This window comes from Nycticebus coucang, chromosome 7 (genome assembly GCF_027406575.1).
Source record: "Nycticebus coucang isolate mNycCou1 chromosome 7, mNycCou1.pri, whole genome shotgun sequence".
Lineage (NCBI taxonomy): Eukaryota > Metazoa > Chordata > Mammalia > Primates > Lorisidae > Nycticebus > Nycticebus coucang.
This window is the reverse complement of record NC_069786.1, coordinates 12227833-12247861: the sequence shown is the minus strand read 5'-3', so window position 1 is coordinate 12247861 and position 20029 is coordinate 12227833. Positions and strand designations below refer to the sequence as shown.

General features: G+C 40.9%; 1 protein-coding gene across 1 annotated transcript in view; it reads left to right on the top strand.

Annotated features, from left to right (window-relative positions):
• Positions 1–20029, top strand: part of CNTNAP5 (contactin associated protein family member 5) — an 869192-nt gene that overhangs the window by 719991 nt on the left and 129172 nt on the right. Inside the window, exon 18 of the mRNA XM_053598220.1 lies at positions 15447–15686. Coding sequence (XP_053454195.1) covers positions 15447–15686 — 240 coding nt within the window. The remainder of the gene's footprint in view (positions 1–15446; positions 15687–20029) is intronic.

Genomic DNA, 20029 nt, shown 5'->3' with positions numbered 1-20029 from the left:
AGGATCCAGCTGACATTCCTGGGTTATTCCTCCCTTCCTGCATTTGTCATGAAACATCTATCGCTAAAATGAATTGAGCAAAGCTGCTGTTTTTAAAGGAGGTCATGGTCATGTGTGTGCATGTGAGAAGGAGAAAGAGGCAGAAGTAGTGTCCTGGCCTCACATGAGGTCAGCCTTATAGCTATTGTTTTTAAAAGATTTTTGAAAGTCGGTTGAGGGAGTCTTGTAAGCCTACACACACACAAAAAAAAACAAAATAGAGCTCTAAATGTTAGAGATATTGTAACAGTACAAGAGCGTCCTCTTATAGTATGAAACTTGAAGTTCATATGCTTAGAACAGTGATGTAAACAGGTGTCAGAATGCGTCATTCTACGCAGATTTAACTTTCCTTTTCTGTTTATGTGTGTATGTATTTATTTTATTTTTTAAACCAATTCCCACATTATGTGTCTTCACTGCTAGCAATGAAATGCCATCAGCACTTGATGGGTCTTTCCTACTTCCTTTAAATTTAGGATTGTGCCATTTTTTTTTTTTTTTTTGTAGAGACAGAGTCTCACTGTACCGCCCTCGGGTAGAGTGCCGTGGCGTCACACGGCTCACAGCAGCCTCTAATTCTTGGGCTTCCGCGATTCTCTTGCCTCAGCCTCCCGAGCAGCTGGGACTACAGGCGCCCGCCACAGCGCCCGGCTATTTTTTTGTTGCAGTTTGGCCGGGGCTGGGCTTGAACCCACTACCCTCGGCATATGGGGCCTGCGCCCTACTCACTGAGCCACAGGCACTGCCCGGATTGTGCCATTTTTAACTGTGAGGAAAGTAGTGACTAAAAATCACCCCAGCTAAAAGAAACAAGTAACCGAATGTGAAGGTGTCATAGTCTCTCTTCTCAATGGGAACCATATTTCTTTCTTCATCTGTCACATGTTACAGGTCCAGCAGAAGCTCAGATATAAGTGATTAAAAACGTTTTTTTATGATTGTAAGTCATTTGCTTAATTAATGACTCATCTAAGTGATATGATTTACTATTAAAAATATTTTTAACATTTATGTTGCTGTTTTAATTCTATTTACACATCACATTTTATTTCTCCGAGGAAGTTTGCTAGTCATCAAAATTTAATATCCTTTTTTGGTGGAACCAATTTAAATGTCTTGCAATTTTCATAAATTATATACCAAGCCAAACTTTGATTTGTCTTCAGGCAGTATTTAGGAATGTTTCAGGCTGAAAGGTATATACAGAGATGGAATCATTTTTTCTTTGCCCTTTCATGCAAATTTCATGTAGCTATGAAATTATCTTATGGATGGAATAGGTGATAAACTTTGCACAAGTCAACAGGGAGAAGAAGCAGCTGTGTTCTGTGGCACATTTTTATCTGCAGACGGTTCAGTTAAATTGATCACAAAGGCGACGTGCCGTAAGAGCATGTCGATGGGTCTGGAGATGGCTCGCAGGAGCTGGAGCCAAGGTCAGCTGCAGCGAGAGCACCTGCTTCTGTTGTGTTTCTCTCCAATAAGTCCCATCTCAGATATTACTCTGCTTTATTGAATTTGTCTTAATGTACTTGAAGAAAGAAAAAAAGGCTGCTGGAGGTCATATTAGTCTGTTGGTTTGAATTTAACTGTTTAGTGTTCAGCAACACGCCTATTGAGAAGTGTCAGGTGGGCAAAAATGCTGAAGTCCCAACATCTTCATTTTGTGGAATTCAATTGTTCAGTAAATAAATAAAAAAGCTCTGCTTCATTATAGTTGCCAAGATAAAGAGCATTTATCTTTATCAGTCAGAAATCTAGAGACTCGGGCAGCGCCTGTGGCTCAAGGAGTAGGGCGCCGGTCCCATATGCCGGAGGTGGCAGGTTCAAACCTAGCCCCGGCCAAAAAAAAATAAATAAATAAATAAAATAAAAAAAAAAAAGAAATCTAGAGACTCTAGACATTTATGTTTGCTAGGCAAAGAAAGCTGTAATTGATGTACGCTTCTTTACTGGAATAGATTGAGTGTGGCATTACTTAGATATTAATCGGGATGCATCTGTCTAGATACTTTTGGCCACTGAAGGATCTTTCAATCAAAACAGAGCACCCTATGGTGTATATTACAAGGGTACATGTCAGATCTATTAAGATTAGAGTATAACTATCTTAACACAATATAAGTAAGTGTGGTGAAGGCTACGTTAACCAGTTTGATGTAAACATTCCAAATTGTATATAAAATCAGCACATTGTACCCCATAAATGCATTAATGTATACAGTTATGATTTAATAAAAAGTTTTTTTAAAAAACCCAGAGCATCCATCAGCTTTGTGATCCCTGGCACTGGCGCTGTGGTCACCAGTGCTGCTTCAGCACCAGAGACAGCTGCATTTTATAGCAGAGGGTGTACCTCTCAGCACTGCCCCTGCCGTGGGAAAATGACGGCCTGAGGTGCTGGTACAAGAGGCAGTGCATGCTGGATTCTCAGAATCAGTATTTCACTTCAGGCTGTTTTATCTCCGTGATGGTTAGGGACATTTGCCACCACGCCATTTCAATGTTCACATTTCTTTAACAGAGTAGGAGAGACTCTACAACACACAGCTTTCGAAATGCATGTTGCAAGCATGTGGCAGTCACATCAGTGGAACTGTCCAGGGTTTCACCCCTTCTGCTTTTTATTTCTGTGTTAATCTGTCTGACAATATCAACATGAGGCAAGAGAAATCCAAGGGCCACCACTCATTGCTGAAAGTGACACGAGGAGATCTGAGTATGTATTTCAGGCCCACTATGAACAAGCCATTGGGATCTTGGCAGAAAAGTCATCAGCCTAAGTGTATGACTGTCTTTACCGGCAATGAAGATGAAGAGTCTGGTACCTGATCTCTCAGGATGTGAAGCTCTGCGGCCTGCCGGGGTATACCAGGGATGACAGGCAGACTTGCCCTCATGCCCCGGGGCATGTTACAGCAAGGAAAATATCTTCATTCCCTCTGAACCTAACAGGTTTCTAAATATCCTGCAATTACAGAGTGGAAATTTTGTGAAGATATGGGCTTGTGAGTCTCATTTTATGACTTTATTTCCTTTTTTTTTGCTCTTTCACGGGCCTATTTTTTCCCCTAGCCCAACTGCTCTGTCTGTATCAAAATAAACTGAAGTTTATAAGTTTTCCAAACTTATAATCCCCTAGGGAAAATACTACACTGACTTGATAAATCATAAAATTTAGAGAGATTCCCTGAAAATGCTACTCCTGCCTTGAGGCTGGTAGGGAATTATTATTCCTATTTTCAGGTGTAGTGTGTCCAACTCAGTGAGGTCAGTAGAGAAGGCAGGCAGGCTTGGCATGCACATTAATTCTGTGCTCTGGTACTCGTGATAAACTCGTGATCTGTGGCATACTCCAGGCACACAGATAAGCTGCCTGCTCTCTCTTTGGATTAGTAACTTATATTTTATCCTTGTGAGTGCCTTGTGAGGAGGATTGTCCAGCTGTAGGCCAGTAGAGTTTTCCATTTGGGAAAAATGTAATGTGTCTCATAGCATGGGAGGAATTAGCCAGTCTTCCCACATTAAGGGATGATTGGGGCTCAGTGCCTGTGGCTCAAGCAGCTAAGGCACCAGCCACACACACTGAGCTGGGGGTTTCGAATCCAGCCAGGGCCCGCCCAATAACAATGATGGCTGCAACCAAAAAATAGCTGGGCGTGTGTCTCAAGCTAAAGGGCAATGATTTCGTCTCGGGCCCTGCCTGCTGTGTAGAGGAGCTTCAGGACCTGCCCTGGCCCCTGGGCGTGCTGCTCAGATCTACCTTGAAGCAAAGGCTCAGAGCCTGCTGGATGGGAGTGCTGTTGGTGGGCAGTCTTCCTCCGTCTTCTCCTTCAGGAACTGCCTCAGCTGCAGAGACATGCTTAGTCAAGGTCATGTCCTTTCCAGGGGCACCCACATCCCATGACTGACTAGAACCACTGGGTAAGGGACAAGCCATTGTCCCAAAGAGGAACCCTCTGCCTGTGTCATCCAACTGCCGCACTCCTGCGGGGGCTATGCTAGTCTGCTGGCAGGCCGGTGGAGGCGGCTCACCTGTCTGCTGCCCATTACCACTTCCTTTTCTTTCAGTCCACAAGTGTGACTCCCCAGGACTCTCCCTAAAAACATCCTGCCCTCTTAACTCCAACTCAGAGCCTGTTTGCTAGAGAGCATAACCAGAGGCAGAACCAGGTAAATTTTTTGTAGATGTATACACACACACACATTCACACACATACACTTTTTAAAAATTATATTTTATAAATCATTCTCATTTTCTTAAATGAAGTTTATACTTCCTTTCTTCCAAGGATTATCCATAAAATAATCCTTCCTCTTTGCCTACTGTCTTCCCCAAAATACTCTTTAGAGCTAGTGGGTTCTTTAGGACAAGTTTGCTTCATTATGTGTAGTTACCCTTTGATGTCTCCTTAAACTAAAATGAGTTTGATCACACCCCCGATCTACCTGGCAGATTACTCATTTATAACACAGATTTTTACTGATTCAGATTAAAATCTCCTCTTGGGGAGGAAGGGCTTCTGTTCTGGTATCCCCTCCCCCACCTCTGTGAGCCCACACATCACCTCTCACTCATCATGATAACCTGATTATTGCTTCTCTCCCTTCTAGTGGTTTCCTTGGGGGAAGGCACAGTGCCCACTTTATTTGTACATCCTCTGGGCCTGGCACAGTTTCTGTGATGTACTCAGAGCTCAGTAAATGCCTGATGAATTAATGAAAGTGAACACATGCAGAATTCCAAATGCCAAACACTCTCGGCAAGTCTCTTGCCTTCTCTGAGCCTCAGTTATTCCATCTGCTCAGTGGGCTTCATAACAATCAATACTTCACAAATCAATTTCAAAGATTGAAAGTGGCAGTGGATGGCCTGCTCTTGGGATCTCCTATGAAGGCCTATTAAATAACAGACACAAGCAAAAGACTGTTTCAAATGGGAAAGGATTTGTGCCCTTTCCACGGTGGAACAATGAAGCCTTCCTTCTGGAAACTTGGGGGACTTGACGTTTAAAAAACACGCTCAATTGGTCTAATAGCTGCAGGGGGAAGGATCCTTCCATACACTGGGTATTGTCCCTTCTTCTCAAAGGTCAGCTGGAGTGTCCCCATACCTTAACGTGCCTCAAAAGCTAAGGGAAGGGCCTTGATAAAGGGAAAAGTTACAGCTGCCATCTTCTCAGCAATCAGCTTTGAAAGTAAAGGAATTTTCGAAACCACATTTTCAAATTGTTATATGGTTCACACATGCCTGCTTCAGAGGTGCTATTGCCAGATTGCTTTCTCATTGCTATTACTTCCCCCAATCTGTTCAGTAAACCAGCCTTTTTTTTTTAATACATATTAAATCACAGCTGTGTACATTGATATGATCATGGGGCATCATTCACTAGCTTCACAGACCGTTTGACACACTTTCATCACACTGGTTAACATAGCCTTCCTGGCATTCTCTCAGTTACTGTGCCAAGACACTTACATTCCACAAGTTTCACATATACCCTTGTAGAAAAAAACAATACTTTGTTTTATATGGAATCAGAAAAAACCTCGAATAGCCAAGACATTACTCAGAAATAAAAACAAAGCAGGAGGAATTACGTTACCAGACCTCAGACTATACTACAAATTGATAGTGATCAAAACAGCATGGTAGTGGCACAAAAACAAAGAAGTAGATGTCTGGAACAGAATAGAGAACCAAGAGATGAATCCAGCTACTTACTGTTATTTAATCTTTGACAAACCAATTAAAAACATTCAGTGGGGAAAAGATTCCCTATTTAACAAATGGTGCTGGGTGAACTGGTTGGCAACCTGCAGAAGTAACTGAAACTGGACCCACACCTTTCACCATTAACTAACATAGACTCTCACTGGATTAAAGATTTAAACTTAAGACATGAAAGTATAAAAATACTAGAGGAAAGTGCAGGGAAAACCCTTGAAGAAATCGGTCTGGGCGAGTATTTTATGAGGAGGACCCCCCGGGCAATTCAAGCAGCTTCAAAAATACACTACTGAGACTTGATCAAACTAAAAAGCTTCTGCACAGCCAAGAACACAGTAAGTAAAGCAAGCAAACAGCCCTCAGAATGGGAGAAGATATATACAGGTTATGTCTCCGGCAAAGGTTTAATAACCAGAATCCACAGAGAACTCAAACGCATTAGCAAGAAAAGAACAAGGGATCCCATGGCAGGCTGGGCAAGGGATTTGAAGAGAAACTTCTCTGAAGAAGACAGGCGCGTGGCCTTCAGACATATGAAAAAATGCTCATCATCTTTATTCACCAGAGAAATGCAAATCAAAACTACTTTGAGATATCATCTAACTCCAGTGAGACTAGCCTATATCACAAAATCCCAAGACCAGAGATGTTGGCGTGGATGTGGAGAAAAGGGAACACCTTTGCACTGCTGGTGGGAATGCAAATTAATACATTCCTTTTGGAAAGAGTTATGGAGAACACTTCAAAATCTAAAAATAGATCTGCCATTCAATCCTGTAATACCCAGAAAACCAAAAATCAAATCATAACAAAGATATTTGTACCAGAATGTTTATTGCAGCCCAATTCATAATTGCTAAGTCATGGAAGAAGCCCAAGTTCCCATCAAGCCATGAATGGATTAATAAATTGTAGTATATGTACGGCATGGAATATTATGCAGCCTTAAAGAAAGATGGAGACTTTACCTCTTTCATGTTTACATGGGTGGAGCTGGAACATATTCTTCTTAGTAAAGTATCTCAAGAATGGAAGGGGATTGGTGGGATTACAGCCTTTTTTTTTAGTGAAGAATTTTGCATCCGATCTGCAGAGAGCATGTACCCAGAGTAGAGATGGGCCTTCCATTTGTGACTCAAGGACACCACCATTTCATGAAATAAACAGCAAGCTGGCTGCGTCCCTCCGGTGTGGACGGCGCGGTCTGGGCAGCAGCGACCTTCCTCAGCTCTCGCCCTGTCTTGGGGCTGCGCCAGGAGTAAAGCAGCTACATACAGTCAGACCGTGATTTATTATTATTTTTTAATTGAAGTGATTTCCTTAAGCAGAATTTATTTTTCCTTTTTCCGGGGGTCATCCTTGCCTCTTCCTACTCCCTTGCCCAAAATACTCTTTCCAGGCCTGTGGGTTCTTTGGCAGAGTTTGAGTCACTTTGCTGGGCCCGGGGGAAGCCAGGCAGGGGATCTGACCCTGCCTTCCGCTCGCTGCTCAGCGTCCTTTTCCCTCTTTCCTTGCCCCTCACGTTCTTTTGCTCCCACACTTTATTCAAAAAATATTTTCTGAGTGCAGATTCTGTCCCCAGCCCTGGGCTGGGCCATGGGAACAGGCAGATGGATAAGATCCATTTCCCCCCTGAAGAGTGCAGGCTCAGGTTTCCGTGGGGTGTCCCACGGGGCCTCTGCGCTGCGGGTCACCGGGTGCACATTCAGGGGTGTGAGGGGCCTGGTGGACGCAGCTCTGAGCCCCGCGCGGAGGCAGCTTCCAGAACCATCCCGCATGCCTGGTGTACCCAGGACGTGCGTGCACCCACCGTGTGTAGGAAGCAGATGGCTCACCCACCGGCTTTACCAATCACTTGCTGATTTCCTTACCTGCAGTAAAACTGAGCCCGAATGCCACAGGCCTAGGACGCTGCGCTTCGTGCCCTGCTCGGGGTCCTCACACAGGGATTGTGCCCTCCCCACCGCCACCTGCTTGCGCTGGATCCCTGCTTTACATCTAGGGCTTGTTTTAAAATACTGAGATGGTGCTTTTCTCAATGGAGGGTTCGGGTGCCCTTTTCCTTCCCATTCTCCACTGTGTTCCTCTTAAACCTTTGTTCTCAAGAATCTTTTTGTCCCCCTTTGTCACCCTCATCCCCTCCCAGAGACTTCCTTCCATTGAAAATAGGAGGGTAGAGACATTGTGAGATAATGCAGGCCAGATTCAGGTGAAGCCACTAATAAGAAATGTCCCGGGCAGGTGGATCACCTGAGCTCAGGAGTTTGAGACCAGCCTGAGCAAGAGCGAGACCTGCGTCCCTCTACTAAAAAAAAAAAAAAAAAAATTAGCTGGCATCAGGGCGGCACCTGTGGTCTCAGCTGCGTGGGAGGCTGAGGCAAGAGGCTCTCTTGAACCCAAGAATTTTAGGTTGCTCTGAGCTATGATGCCACGGTACTCTACCCAGGGTGGAAGAGGGAGACTCTGTCTCAAATAAAGAAAAGAAAAAAAAAAGAAATGGTCCTTGAGTAGAGAGGTCAGCTTCAAAAGCAACAGGGGAGGGCAGTAGAACAATTATACACATGTGTGAGAGAGACAGAGCATTTCCATTTTTATTTTACAATATCTCAACCATTCTAGGGTTTCAAAAGCCTATAGCTGCACCTTTTTTGTCAGAGAATGTTTTATTAAGCACTTCCTCTAGTCCATCTTTTTTTTGTTTATCCTTTTGTCTATTCACCCTCATTTTTCTGCCCTTTTCTCTCCTGCAAAGACTCCTAATTCCCTTCCTTTCTTCCTGAAAGCCATTTAACCTCTGATGGTACCTGCCTTCTCAGCAGGAGAATGTGGATAATAATGTGTGGTGCTTGTTTTATGCTTACAAAAGACTAAAAGTCCGCTAGATATTTCAATATTTTGTCATTATTATTATAACTTTCCCTGTCATCATGTATTGTGAGTTTAACACAATTACTAGAAGGTCATGTGGGCCGTAAATAGTAGGAAAGATCTAGTTTAACCCTGGTACAAGGGGAGGTTATAGATTAATCACAAACCACAGCTGAAGATGGAAAGTATAAATCTGGATTTCCAATAAATATGCTGGGTATGGGACTATTTTAGTCCAATTGCTCACTTTCCTTCCTCTATAGCAGGAGTTCTCAACCTGTGGGTTGCGACCCACAGGAACTGTATTAAAGGACTGTGGCATTAGGAAGGTTGAGAACCACTGATCTATAGTTTGTAGAAAAATCACTGATGTTTAACATATTGACCAGAGAACTTAAAAAACCATCATGCTGAGATGTGAACAATTAAAACTCTCATTTATTGCTGTTAGGAGTGTAAATTGGTATTCACTTTTGAATTATCTGCTAAAGTCAAACATCCACCCTAGGACTCAACAGCTCTACTCCTAGGTATCCACTCAACAGAAATATTTGCAACAAGAAATATGGGAAGTTCTTCATAGCAGCACTGTCCATAACAGCCAAAACCACACTACAATGTCCATCAATAGCAGAAACCATGATCATACATGGAATGGGTCTCACACCAGGATGCTATATGGACTTCTTTCTTTAATATGGACAAATCACATCTATATAATCCTGGGCAATAAAAGCTGGTTACAAAATAGTGCATGCAATATGATTCCATTTAAATCATGTGTCAGAACCAGGTGAGTGGAATCCTGGTAGGGGGTAGTTACTGATTGGAAGGCAGCGTTTGGTGTTCTGGTAAAGTTCTTTTTTTTTTTTTTGTATTTAAGTGCAACTTACTTGAGTATGTTCAGTTGGCACAATGTATCAAGCCATAAACTCATGTGTACTTTTGTTTTTGTGCTGTAACAAAAAAGAAAAAAAATAAAAAAAGAAGACTAAAAAGAGCTTCACTCATTAAAATTGAGTTTTCTCATTATGAGAACTTTAAATGGTTTTATAGTAATTCTCCATATGGAATTACCTTGATTCATTTACAATTTTCTTGCCAGACATTCCCGTCCCCTGGATTGTGATAATTATGTACAAAGGCAAAGTAAATATCTCTGGTTGTATTCATCCTTCCAGCTTCGTTGGGATTATTTTCTTTAGAAAGTTCAGTGAAGCCCATTTTAATAATGTTTTAATGGCTCCTCATATGTGTTTGTGAGTTATTCTTTAAAAGTTTATTATAACATTCATTTCTACCAAACAAGGAAAACATTTTAATCTGTTGTTGCCTGAATTCAAGTTACCAACCAGCTCTTTTCCATGAATTTTTGAGGGTTTCTCAGGTGTGGTTTGGTGTGCCACCTTTTGTAGTGAGGATCAATCAGAAAATCAATCCATGACGCTTGTAGAAGGTATTGATCTGGAGTAAACTCTTAGTAAAGACTCGCTATTAATTGTCATGCAGTTAGTACTACCAGTTTTATTAAATAATGTGTGGTTAGTGATTCATTAGCAAGAAATCACAGTATTTAGCAAAACTCAACCAGATGTACACTGGACCTTACGGAAATCACATTTAAAATTTAGTCTTTATTGTGAATTTTTTCTGGTATCCAGATTCTGTCAGTTGAAAGGAGGAGGATAAATAAAGAAAATAAATAATTGATGGTTAGTGTTTTGGTTTTTGTTCATCATATATGTGCTAAACCTGTTGCCATTTTAGAATTTAAAATCTCGGTGGTAATGTATCTGAACTTCAGTAGAAAGCAAGTAGTTCCGTATTTAAGGATGGAAAAAGAAGGAAGGAAGAAGGAAAGGAAGGAAGGAAGGTAGAAAGGAAGGAAGGAAGAGGGAGGGAGGGACGGAGGAAGAAAAGCGGGGGCTATACTAATTTTTGTGAAATAGCAGCACTGCCTGGTCCATTCAGTGTTTTTCCAGAGACTTCTCCGCAAAGGAGTTTGGCTCGTACATGCCCAGGAAAGAGCAGATACACATGAGAGAAACAGAGGCTCTTGCACTTCTGCCTAAGGAGTGCACAAGGAATTGAGATGCTTTTCTGAAAGCAATGAGCATTTGTCCAGCTGACACATGGAGGGTTTCTAAGACAGGCTTAGAATGATGACAGGGAAGTTTTGAAGAGTAGATTCATACTCAGTCCAAGGAAACATCATCATAATGAACCCACTTGATACCAAGGGCCAACTAAGGAGTTTCATACAAAATTGCTTCAGGCTGGGCCAGGTAAGTAATGGTCTAAGTTGTCAAGAAGACTGATATGAAAGCTTAGAGGATAAATCTTTGGGTGTCTATTACTTGGGGAAGAAAACACGTAGGAGCTCAGAGGAAGAAAGTATCGGAATCACTTAGTTGTGACATTGACACAAATTGTCTAATGTAATCATTCACTTTACGGTTTGAGAGTATGAAGTTGTATAAGGCTTTAGGGGTCCCTAGACCTAGTACGACGTCTTGCTCTGCCCTGTGAAGTCTGTTTGACTCTTGACTCTCCAGTCACAGCATTTCTGATGCTAAGTTTTCTCAACTATGAAATGTGAGTTTTCTCAACTATGAAACATGAGGAATATCTTCCTTCCCAATTGAGAATTAAGTGAGTTTAGTATAAAGTCTCCAGCATACAGTGAGCATGTTTGAAATGTATTTCTTTTAGAATCACAGGCATTGTTCTGCTTATCACAGAGCTCTCAAAAAGATTAAGGTTGGGCCTTTAAAAAAATGACCTGAAGCTGCCCTAAGCATAATGGTCCATGTTTTTGTTCTTCTAACTTTACAGTGAACTGAACAAAAAGCCCAGAGGCAAACAGGTGAGGAGGAAAGTATATTAGAACAACAGCTGAAAAATTAAATTATGTGCAATGGCCAGGGAGGTGATGTGAACAAATGAAGTGGTCCTGGTGGGGTCTTGTGGCCAAGTGGAGATGCATGTTAACAGATCTTCTGATTTTTCAGTAGGGAACTTACTAAAATTTTAAAAATAATATTTATTTTCTTTTAAAAAAATAACAAAAAAGCTAATTGTATATTGGATGAGCAGACACAGAAATGACTAAGATAGAATGGATATGGAGAGCAGGTGTGTCTGCAGGTGCAGGGGTGGGGTAAAACGAGCCAGAAGTGCATGGGGGAAAAGACGCTCCAGACACAAAACACACGTGAACAGGGCCCAAGTCTAGACGCGAGGTGTTGGGCAGCCAGGAGCAGTACAGGATGCCTGGTGCAGGGAGTGTGGTGGGAGGGAGCGGTGGAAGGGAGAGGGAAGGAGCGGCTGGATCACCCTCGTCTTATCAGAGTGCAAAGGAATTTCAGCTTGATCCTGAGGACAACGACCGGGCTGTGGGGTAGCAAGCAGAAATAGCAGAATCAGATTTTTAAATTTGAATTCATTCTGGCTACAAAGTGCTGAACAGATGGGAGGAATCAGGGCTTAAGGTAGAAAGTTGCTTTGGGGATTCGGGTTGGGGTGAGAGAGACGGTAAGGACAGTGTAGCTGTGGGTCTCAGGTGCATCAGAGATATGGGGAAGATGTGTTTGGGAGAGGGCTGGCTTGGGAGAGGATAACTGTGACTGAGGAAAGAAGGGAAGATTACTGCTTCATTTCTTCACAGAATTTAAGTTTCACAGAACATTCAGATCCCCATGGCACTCTACACATCAGCAGAGAGTGCAGGGAACAGGCCACCATTTTGGACCTGTGTGTGTGTCTGAGTGTGTGTGGGGGGTATCTTTGTAAAATTAGTCTATCCTTAGTCTTCTACATATTTCTCCTCATAAAGAAAAAGCACAAGAACCTCTAGTTTTTTCCTTTGTAAAGAATAAAAAGCATCCAGGTAAAAACTGAAATGTATTCAATTTGCAACGTAGTCCATTGCTCACTGTGTCACTGTGTTTTGTCAGCATCTGTAACTAAAATGACCCCCCGGGTTTTGGGGGCATTTTCACCCCTGCGTACATCTCAACCCTCCAGGAGTGCATTTTTGCCAGAGAAACCACCCCAGTCACCTTCTTCTCCATTTATAAACTTGTTGAGTAAGTCACATGCAAAAAAAATGTGCAATAGATCTTGCATCCTTCCCGTCTGCTAAAAGAAAAATAACAGTAAGAAGATGAATGAACAGTTATTCAAATCCACCACAGAGAGTGAGTATAAAATATAGGAAACCAAACCAAACCCAGCATTTGACTATATAAATCCCCTCCCTCTTTATTGTATCCAATACTGGGAAAGAAATAATGAACCTTTCACTCTGATCAGCTTATGTTTATAATTGATTTATCTTGTGGTTAAAAGGAGATTTACTCACCAAAATTGAGACAGACAGGAGAATGCAATCTGGGTTTGGCCTCTTGGCCTGCTTGGGTATCACTTATCGGAACAGAAAATACAATGGAATTTCATCATTACTTTGGATGAAGAGACTAGATTTATGTCTTAGGAACTTTTTGTCTTTGTATGCAGCCAGGGATCTCCTACATATATTTATGAGTCTGGTGACCAGATATAATATAGGAAGAGCAAACCCCACCACATTCAGGCTAGGCTGACAATGCTGAGAGTTCTTTCTTTCTCTTTCTTTTTTTTTTTTGTTTGTTTTGTTTTGCTTTTTCATTTTATTTATTTATTTTCATTAAATCATAGCTGTGTACATTAATGCAATCATGGGGTACAATGTGCTGATTTTATATACAATTTGACATATTTTCATCACACTGGTTAACATAGCCTTCATGGCATTTTCTTAGTTATTGTGTTAAGACATTTGTATTCTACATTTATTAAATTTCACATGTACCCTTGTAAGATGCACTATGAGTGTATTCCCACCAATTACCCTCCCTCCATCCAACCTCCCTCTTCCCCTCCCCTCCCTTTCTCCATATTCTTGGGCTATAATTGGGTTATAGCTTTCATATGAAAGCTATAATTTAGTTTCATAGTAGGGCTGAGTACATTGGATACTTTTTCTTCCATTCTTGAGATACTTTACTAAGAATATGTTCCAGCTCCATCCATGTAAACATGAAAGAGGTAAAGTCTCCATCTTTCTTTAAGGCTGCATAATATTCCATGGTGTACATATACCACAATTTATTTATTTTATTATGTCAGAATACTATGAGTATACAAACATTTTGGTTACATAAACTGCCTTTTTACAGTTTGAGTCAAAGTTATCAGTGTGCCCATTACCCGTGGTGTGAATTTCCCCCTCCTCTGCTCCCCCTTCCCACCTGCTGGGGTTTCAGTCAGTGTTATTTCCAAATGTGCGTGTGGTGTTTGCTTTTCCACTCTTGTGATATTTCATTTAGTCCCCAGTTCCATCCCGGTTAATACAAGAGGTATTGGTTCACCATTTTTATTTTTACATTACCTTTTCATTCTTTCAACTAACAGCTTTCTTTCTTATTTAACATCTCCATTCCCTATTTGAGACAACATGTTTTGAATTGTCATCTGTTCCAACTTGATGGGAACGTATTTTTACTTGGTCATTTGTGGAATAAGGAGCTATAAAAGAATGAGGCACAGATGGGAGAACCTAAGGTTACAGAAGATGAGTGATGAGAGGGTCCTGCCCTCAGTAGTTTTTCCTTTTACCTTTGCTTCCTCGTCCCACAAGTACATCTGGTAGGCCTCAAAACCCTGCACATTTCCTCCACTCACCCATCTGTGGGGACTCAAGTCCGGGGAAGTATAATAAAGCTTGCAAGGTTTAAGGGCAGGTTGTCCCTCTGCCTTCTCTGGATCAGCTAACATTCCTAGCACCAAATAAATACCAGCTGATATGATTTAGCTTAATTTCTGGCTTATCTCTCAAAACACATTTTTCTGATATCAAAAGGGTAGACAGGTATTAAACTTTCAATGGGAACAAAAAACTCTGAAAGTTTGAATCTGCCTTATTCTTGAATAATTTGCAAGGAATGTCTAAAATCTCTCTGTAACCTCTAAGATGTACCCTCAGCAGAAACTTGGGTTACAACTCTATTCCATGTCCCACAAAAGAAATCTATCTTCCAAATAATAATTTGAGGTTGAGCTCTAGAATCAGTCGGCACACATGTATCCAGGACCTACCGGTTCTAACCATCGTGAGGGCTCAAGGAAAGGGACAAGGGACAGCAGTGATTGAGCACATACCTATCCTGTGATATTTACTAGGCCTTACCATAAACATAGGAAATAGATTTATTCTTATATTACAGATTAAATAGCTGAAGGTTAGGTGATTCAGTGGTCAACGTGGCTAATCAGTGATGACATGATGGAGTTTGACCCCATGTCTCTTGGCACTAAAGTCTTTCCTCTTACACTGTATGAGCAGTGAGAAGTTTCCTAAGCTGGGGTACCATTAGGCACCGTTCTGTCCCTTTTGCAGAAGGGACAATGCTACTCTGTGCTTTCTGTTGTGGACCGTGTGAGAAGGCATTTTATTTTATTTGCAAAGAACATGGTCATCTGAAGTTTTATTATTAAACCTATAAAATACAGTATTCTGCATGAACTATATTATTTCTCTTTCATTTATGGGGGGAAACAGGGAGTTCCCAGCCTGGAGAGACATGTATTTTTTTGAGCCTCTTGGAAATCCCAACTATTACGGGAAACTTGAATAGGAAAATTTATTCAGTACAGCTTGACAATGGAGCGAGAGTTACCTGTTTCCCCAGTGCAGATCTTAAACCCCAAAGACTTGAGCCTTATGAGACCTTACATGTTCTCGCTTTTATCTTTTGCCTCTCAGGGGGAACATCATCCAGACAGAAAGGCTTCCTAGGATGCATCCGCTCCCTGCACTTGAATGGGCAGAAACTGGATCTGGAGGAGAGGGCCAAGTTCACGTCTGGGGTCAGGCCAGGCTGCCCGGGTCACTGCAGCAGCTATGGAAGCATCTGCCACAATGGGGGCAAGTGTGTGGAGAAGCACAGCGGCTACTTATGTGACTGCACCAATTCACCTTATGAAGGGCCCTTTTGCAAAAAAGGTACACTGAGCTCTCCTGCTGCTCCATGATGTCTGTGTCTGGGTCTTTGTCATTCTTCTTCTCTGTTCCCTTTTGTTGAGGAACTTGTGCAGCTCCCTGACACAATCACACACACTTGTTGTTATTTTGTGTACACTGGCAGTGCCACTGGACCAGATGACTAATTACAGGTCAACGTGTTTCCACTGGCCACAGAGCCAGCTGTGCGGGAAGAGCTGGACTATCACTTGTGTTAATCGGATTGTTAGTGACACCTATGCAGGCAAAAGTTAATTCCAGTTTCAGTCCCTCAGCCCACAAATGTAATGAAAGATCATAGAGTCTGTCCCTAGAGGAGCCTCAGAGATACTTAAGCCATGTGAAATTATTTTGACAACAAAGAAAATACAGATAAATTAGTAAAAATGATATTGCATATCTCATGAAAACTTCTCCTTTGCAGGTGACTTGACCAAATATCTGAGGTTTTAAAAGCTCTGCCCAGATTCCCCAGAGACTTGTACTTTATTCATTGATAGACTGGGATTGGAACTCAAATCTGGCCAGGCACTATGGCTCATGCCTATAATACTAGCACTCTAGGAGGCTGAGGCAGGTGAATAGCTTGAGTTCACGAGTTTGAGACCAGCCTGAGCAAAAGCGAGATCCCATCTCTACTAAAAATAGAAAAACTGAAGCAAGAGGGTGTCTTGATCCCAAGAGTTGGAGGTTGCTGTGAGCTATGATGACACTACACTCTACTCAAAGCAATAGCTTAAGACTGTCTTAAAAAAAAAAGAAAAGAACCAAAATTCCCATCCATGGGATTTCTCCAACCCCTTCCCAATTTTATCAATTCATCTCATTGACAAAATGTTATCATGATGGATACACACCTTGTGCAAGGAGTGATGGTCCTGGTGTGAATTACCTAAATTCAAAATAACCCTAGAAACTATAAAATCTCATTATTCAAGATAAATACTTCGCATTTTTCAAAAATAAGAACAAAATATTTGGTTTATTATCAATCCTTGCAGTATTTTTAACTTTATTTTATTGATAGAAAAACTTTTGTTGAGCAAATAATGTAAACAACATACAAAAGCACCATTTCAACTATTAAAATAAAATGAAACACCATTTACATACAAACAATAATGGCAATTACAAATAAATCTCATCAATTCATTAAAACATATTTCCCAAGCACCTTTACCAAACAATGCATTATTTAGTCTTACTGTTGGAACTTAAAAACAAAACAAAAAAGCATCCAATGTTTTTGAAAAACACTATCAGTTAAGGTCTCCATTCATTCATACTTTTGGCTTCTCCCCAATTACTTTAAATTACTTGCTTTTTGTTGTTGGCAATCATGGTATGTTCCTTGGGAGAAAATTAATGGTACGAAATTAAGAGCAAACCAGATGTTGGGCCCTCAGTGTGAGTTTGAAATAAAGCAGATCCCATTGCAGTAGGCTCTCAGTGTGAGCTAACGCAAGCAAAGTGTAACTGGGTGTTCACACCAAGAGAGTTCTCCAAATAACTTCCCCTAAAAAGTTTGAATGATGTCTGTAGAGTGATCCCACATGATAGAAGAAATAAATACCACCAGTCCCAGTCACTGGAGTACAGAGCATTATTTTATAGCTTCTATACCCAAGTTTTGTGTTTGAACAGCAGACTTCTCTGCATTTTGGGGAGTGGGGGGGGCATTATTCAAACATCTTATAGGTAATATTGTTTTAAATGTAGCCTTTTGCATTTCATTGGCTCTTTCCTCTGAAATAACTTCTATTAATTTTTTTCTGCTGATGCCACTGTAACTTTTGCCTGACTATTTTGGAATATTCTCTGTACTCCCTCCAATATCTTGATTTTGATCCATATGTTAAATAGACAAATGTGTGCTTAGCCTTTTCAGCAATCTTCATATGTCACTGTTTCTAAACTTTCTCTCCTTCTGATAATCCTAAGGAAATTATTGCCTCCATATTCATGTTTATGATGCATGTACCATGGGCTTTTTAACCAAGTCTTTGAGCCTTGCCAGTTGGCTCTGGGAAATGTGGCTTGGAACTGAAATGGAAGACATCCTGAACAAAGGGTGCTCTCTCCTGCAGTGGTCTTCCAGGCTTTCTACCAGGGCACAGAGTCTTAGGGAAATGGTGTGTAAATACCAGAAATATCTTGGATGGAATTAGGGACATTTGTTCATTACTAGCCCCTGGGTCAGAACCACAATTATTTGGCTCATTTTCTGTTACTATACTGGTACAAAGAAAAATTATCATAAAATTAACTAGTAATTAACTAACTGCAACATATGGTCCTTATCTCTAAATTAACAGAGTAGAAATTAATATATTAACATATGAAGGGTTCATGGAGGTTTAATAACTTGGTAATAAGTATTAGAGCTAGAGGTTCATCTTGCGTTTTTTGTTTCCTTTTTCCTATGTAGAAATATGGTAATCAGATTCCATGTCTCCACTTTGGTGGAGTTTTATTTTATCTTACTCTTTCTCTCTCTTTTTTAGTTATTCAGATGTAATTCACATACCATAAAACCCACTACTTTAAGGTACGAGTCATTGAGTTTTGAGATAGTTACAAAATTGCACCACTATCACCACTGTCTAATTTCAGAATATTTTTCTCATCCCTCAAAGGAATCCAGTGGAAATTTGCATCCACTCCCCATTCATCTCGTCCCACAATCCGTAGGACCCACTAATCCACATATTTGCCTATTTGGACATATTGTATAAATGAAGCCAGGCAATCTGTGCCTTTGTGTATCAGGTTTCTTTCACCTCGCATGATGTTGTCAAGACTCATCCATCTGACACTATTTTTCAGTACTTTAGTACTTTTCATTGCTAGACAATGTGCCATGGTGTGAAAGCACCACATTTTGTTTATTCATTCATCAGTCAGTGGACATCGGGATGGTTTCATTCCTTTGGCTATCATTAAAATGAATAATGCCACTATTAATATTCATGTACACAATTTAATGGATATTTGTTTGTATATACATAGAAGTGAAATTGCTGGATTGTCTGGTAACTATATGTTTACTCTTTTGAGTAACTGCCAAACTATTTTTCAAAATGGCTGCTCCATTTTACATTCCCAGCAGCAGTGTATGAGGGTTCCAGTTTCTCCAAAGCCTTATCAACACATGCTATTGTCTGAGCTTTTTTTTTTTTTTGAGACAGAATCTCACCTTTTTGCCCTTGGTCATGGCATCATAGCTCAAATCTCAAATTCTTGGGCTGGAGTGATTCTCTTGCTTCAGCCTCCTGAGTAGCAGAGATTACAGGTACATGCCACAATGCCCGGCTATTTTTAGAGGCAGGGGTGTTGCTCTGTCTTAGGCTGGTCTCAAACTCCTGAGTGCAAGCGATCCACCTGCCTCGGCTTCCCAGAGTGCTTAGTTTATAGGTGTGAGCCACCATGCTGGCTTGTCTGAGTTTTTGATGACAGACTTCCTAAATTGGGTTACAGTGATATCACATGTGGTTTTAATGCACATTTCCCTAATTACTGATGATATTAAAGATCTTTTAATGTGCTTACTGTCCATTTTTATACATATCATTTTTGGAGAAATGTCTATTAAACTCTTTACCAATATTTATTATTTTCTTTTACTATTCTATTCTAAGAATTTGTTGTTTATTCTGAGTATGATTTCTATGATTTGTAAATATTTTCTCTCATTCTATGGGTTGTCTTTTCAGCTTCTTCATAATACTCTTTTTTAAAAATTCCAGATTAATGTAAGTGTATATGTGATTAATATAAGTGCATATAATTGAGTTACATTGTTTGCATTTATTAGGGAGCATCCTAGTTGCAGTTGAGTCCATCCAGGGGGTATGCCACATACCCCTACATTATGTCCATTAGGTGGGAGCTTGCTGAGCCCTCTCCCCCTGCCTTCCTCCCCACTTCAATTTAATTGTGTTTTTCTCTTGTGTAGGCATGTAGTTTTTTATCTGCTAGTTTCAAATTAGCATTGAGTAAACAGGGTGCTTGCTTTTCCATTCTTGAGATACTTTACTAAGGAGAATGTTCTTTAACCCTATCCATGTAAATACAAAAGATGTAAAGTCCCCATCTTTTTGGTTGCAGCCATCATCGTTGTTTGGCGGGTCCAGGCTGGATTCGAACCCTCCAGCTTAGGTGTATGTGGCTGGCGCCTTAGCTGCTTGAGCCACAGGCGCCGAGCCTAAGTCCCCATCTTTTTTATGGCTGGATAGTATTCTATAGTATCACGTACTGTGGGTTGTTAATCCATTCACGCTTTGATGGGCACATGGGATGTTTTCACATCTTTGCATTTGTGAGTT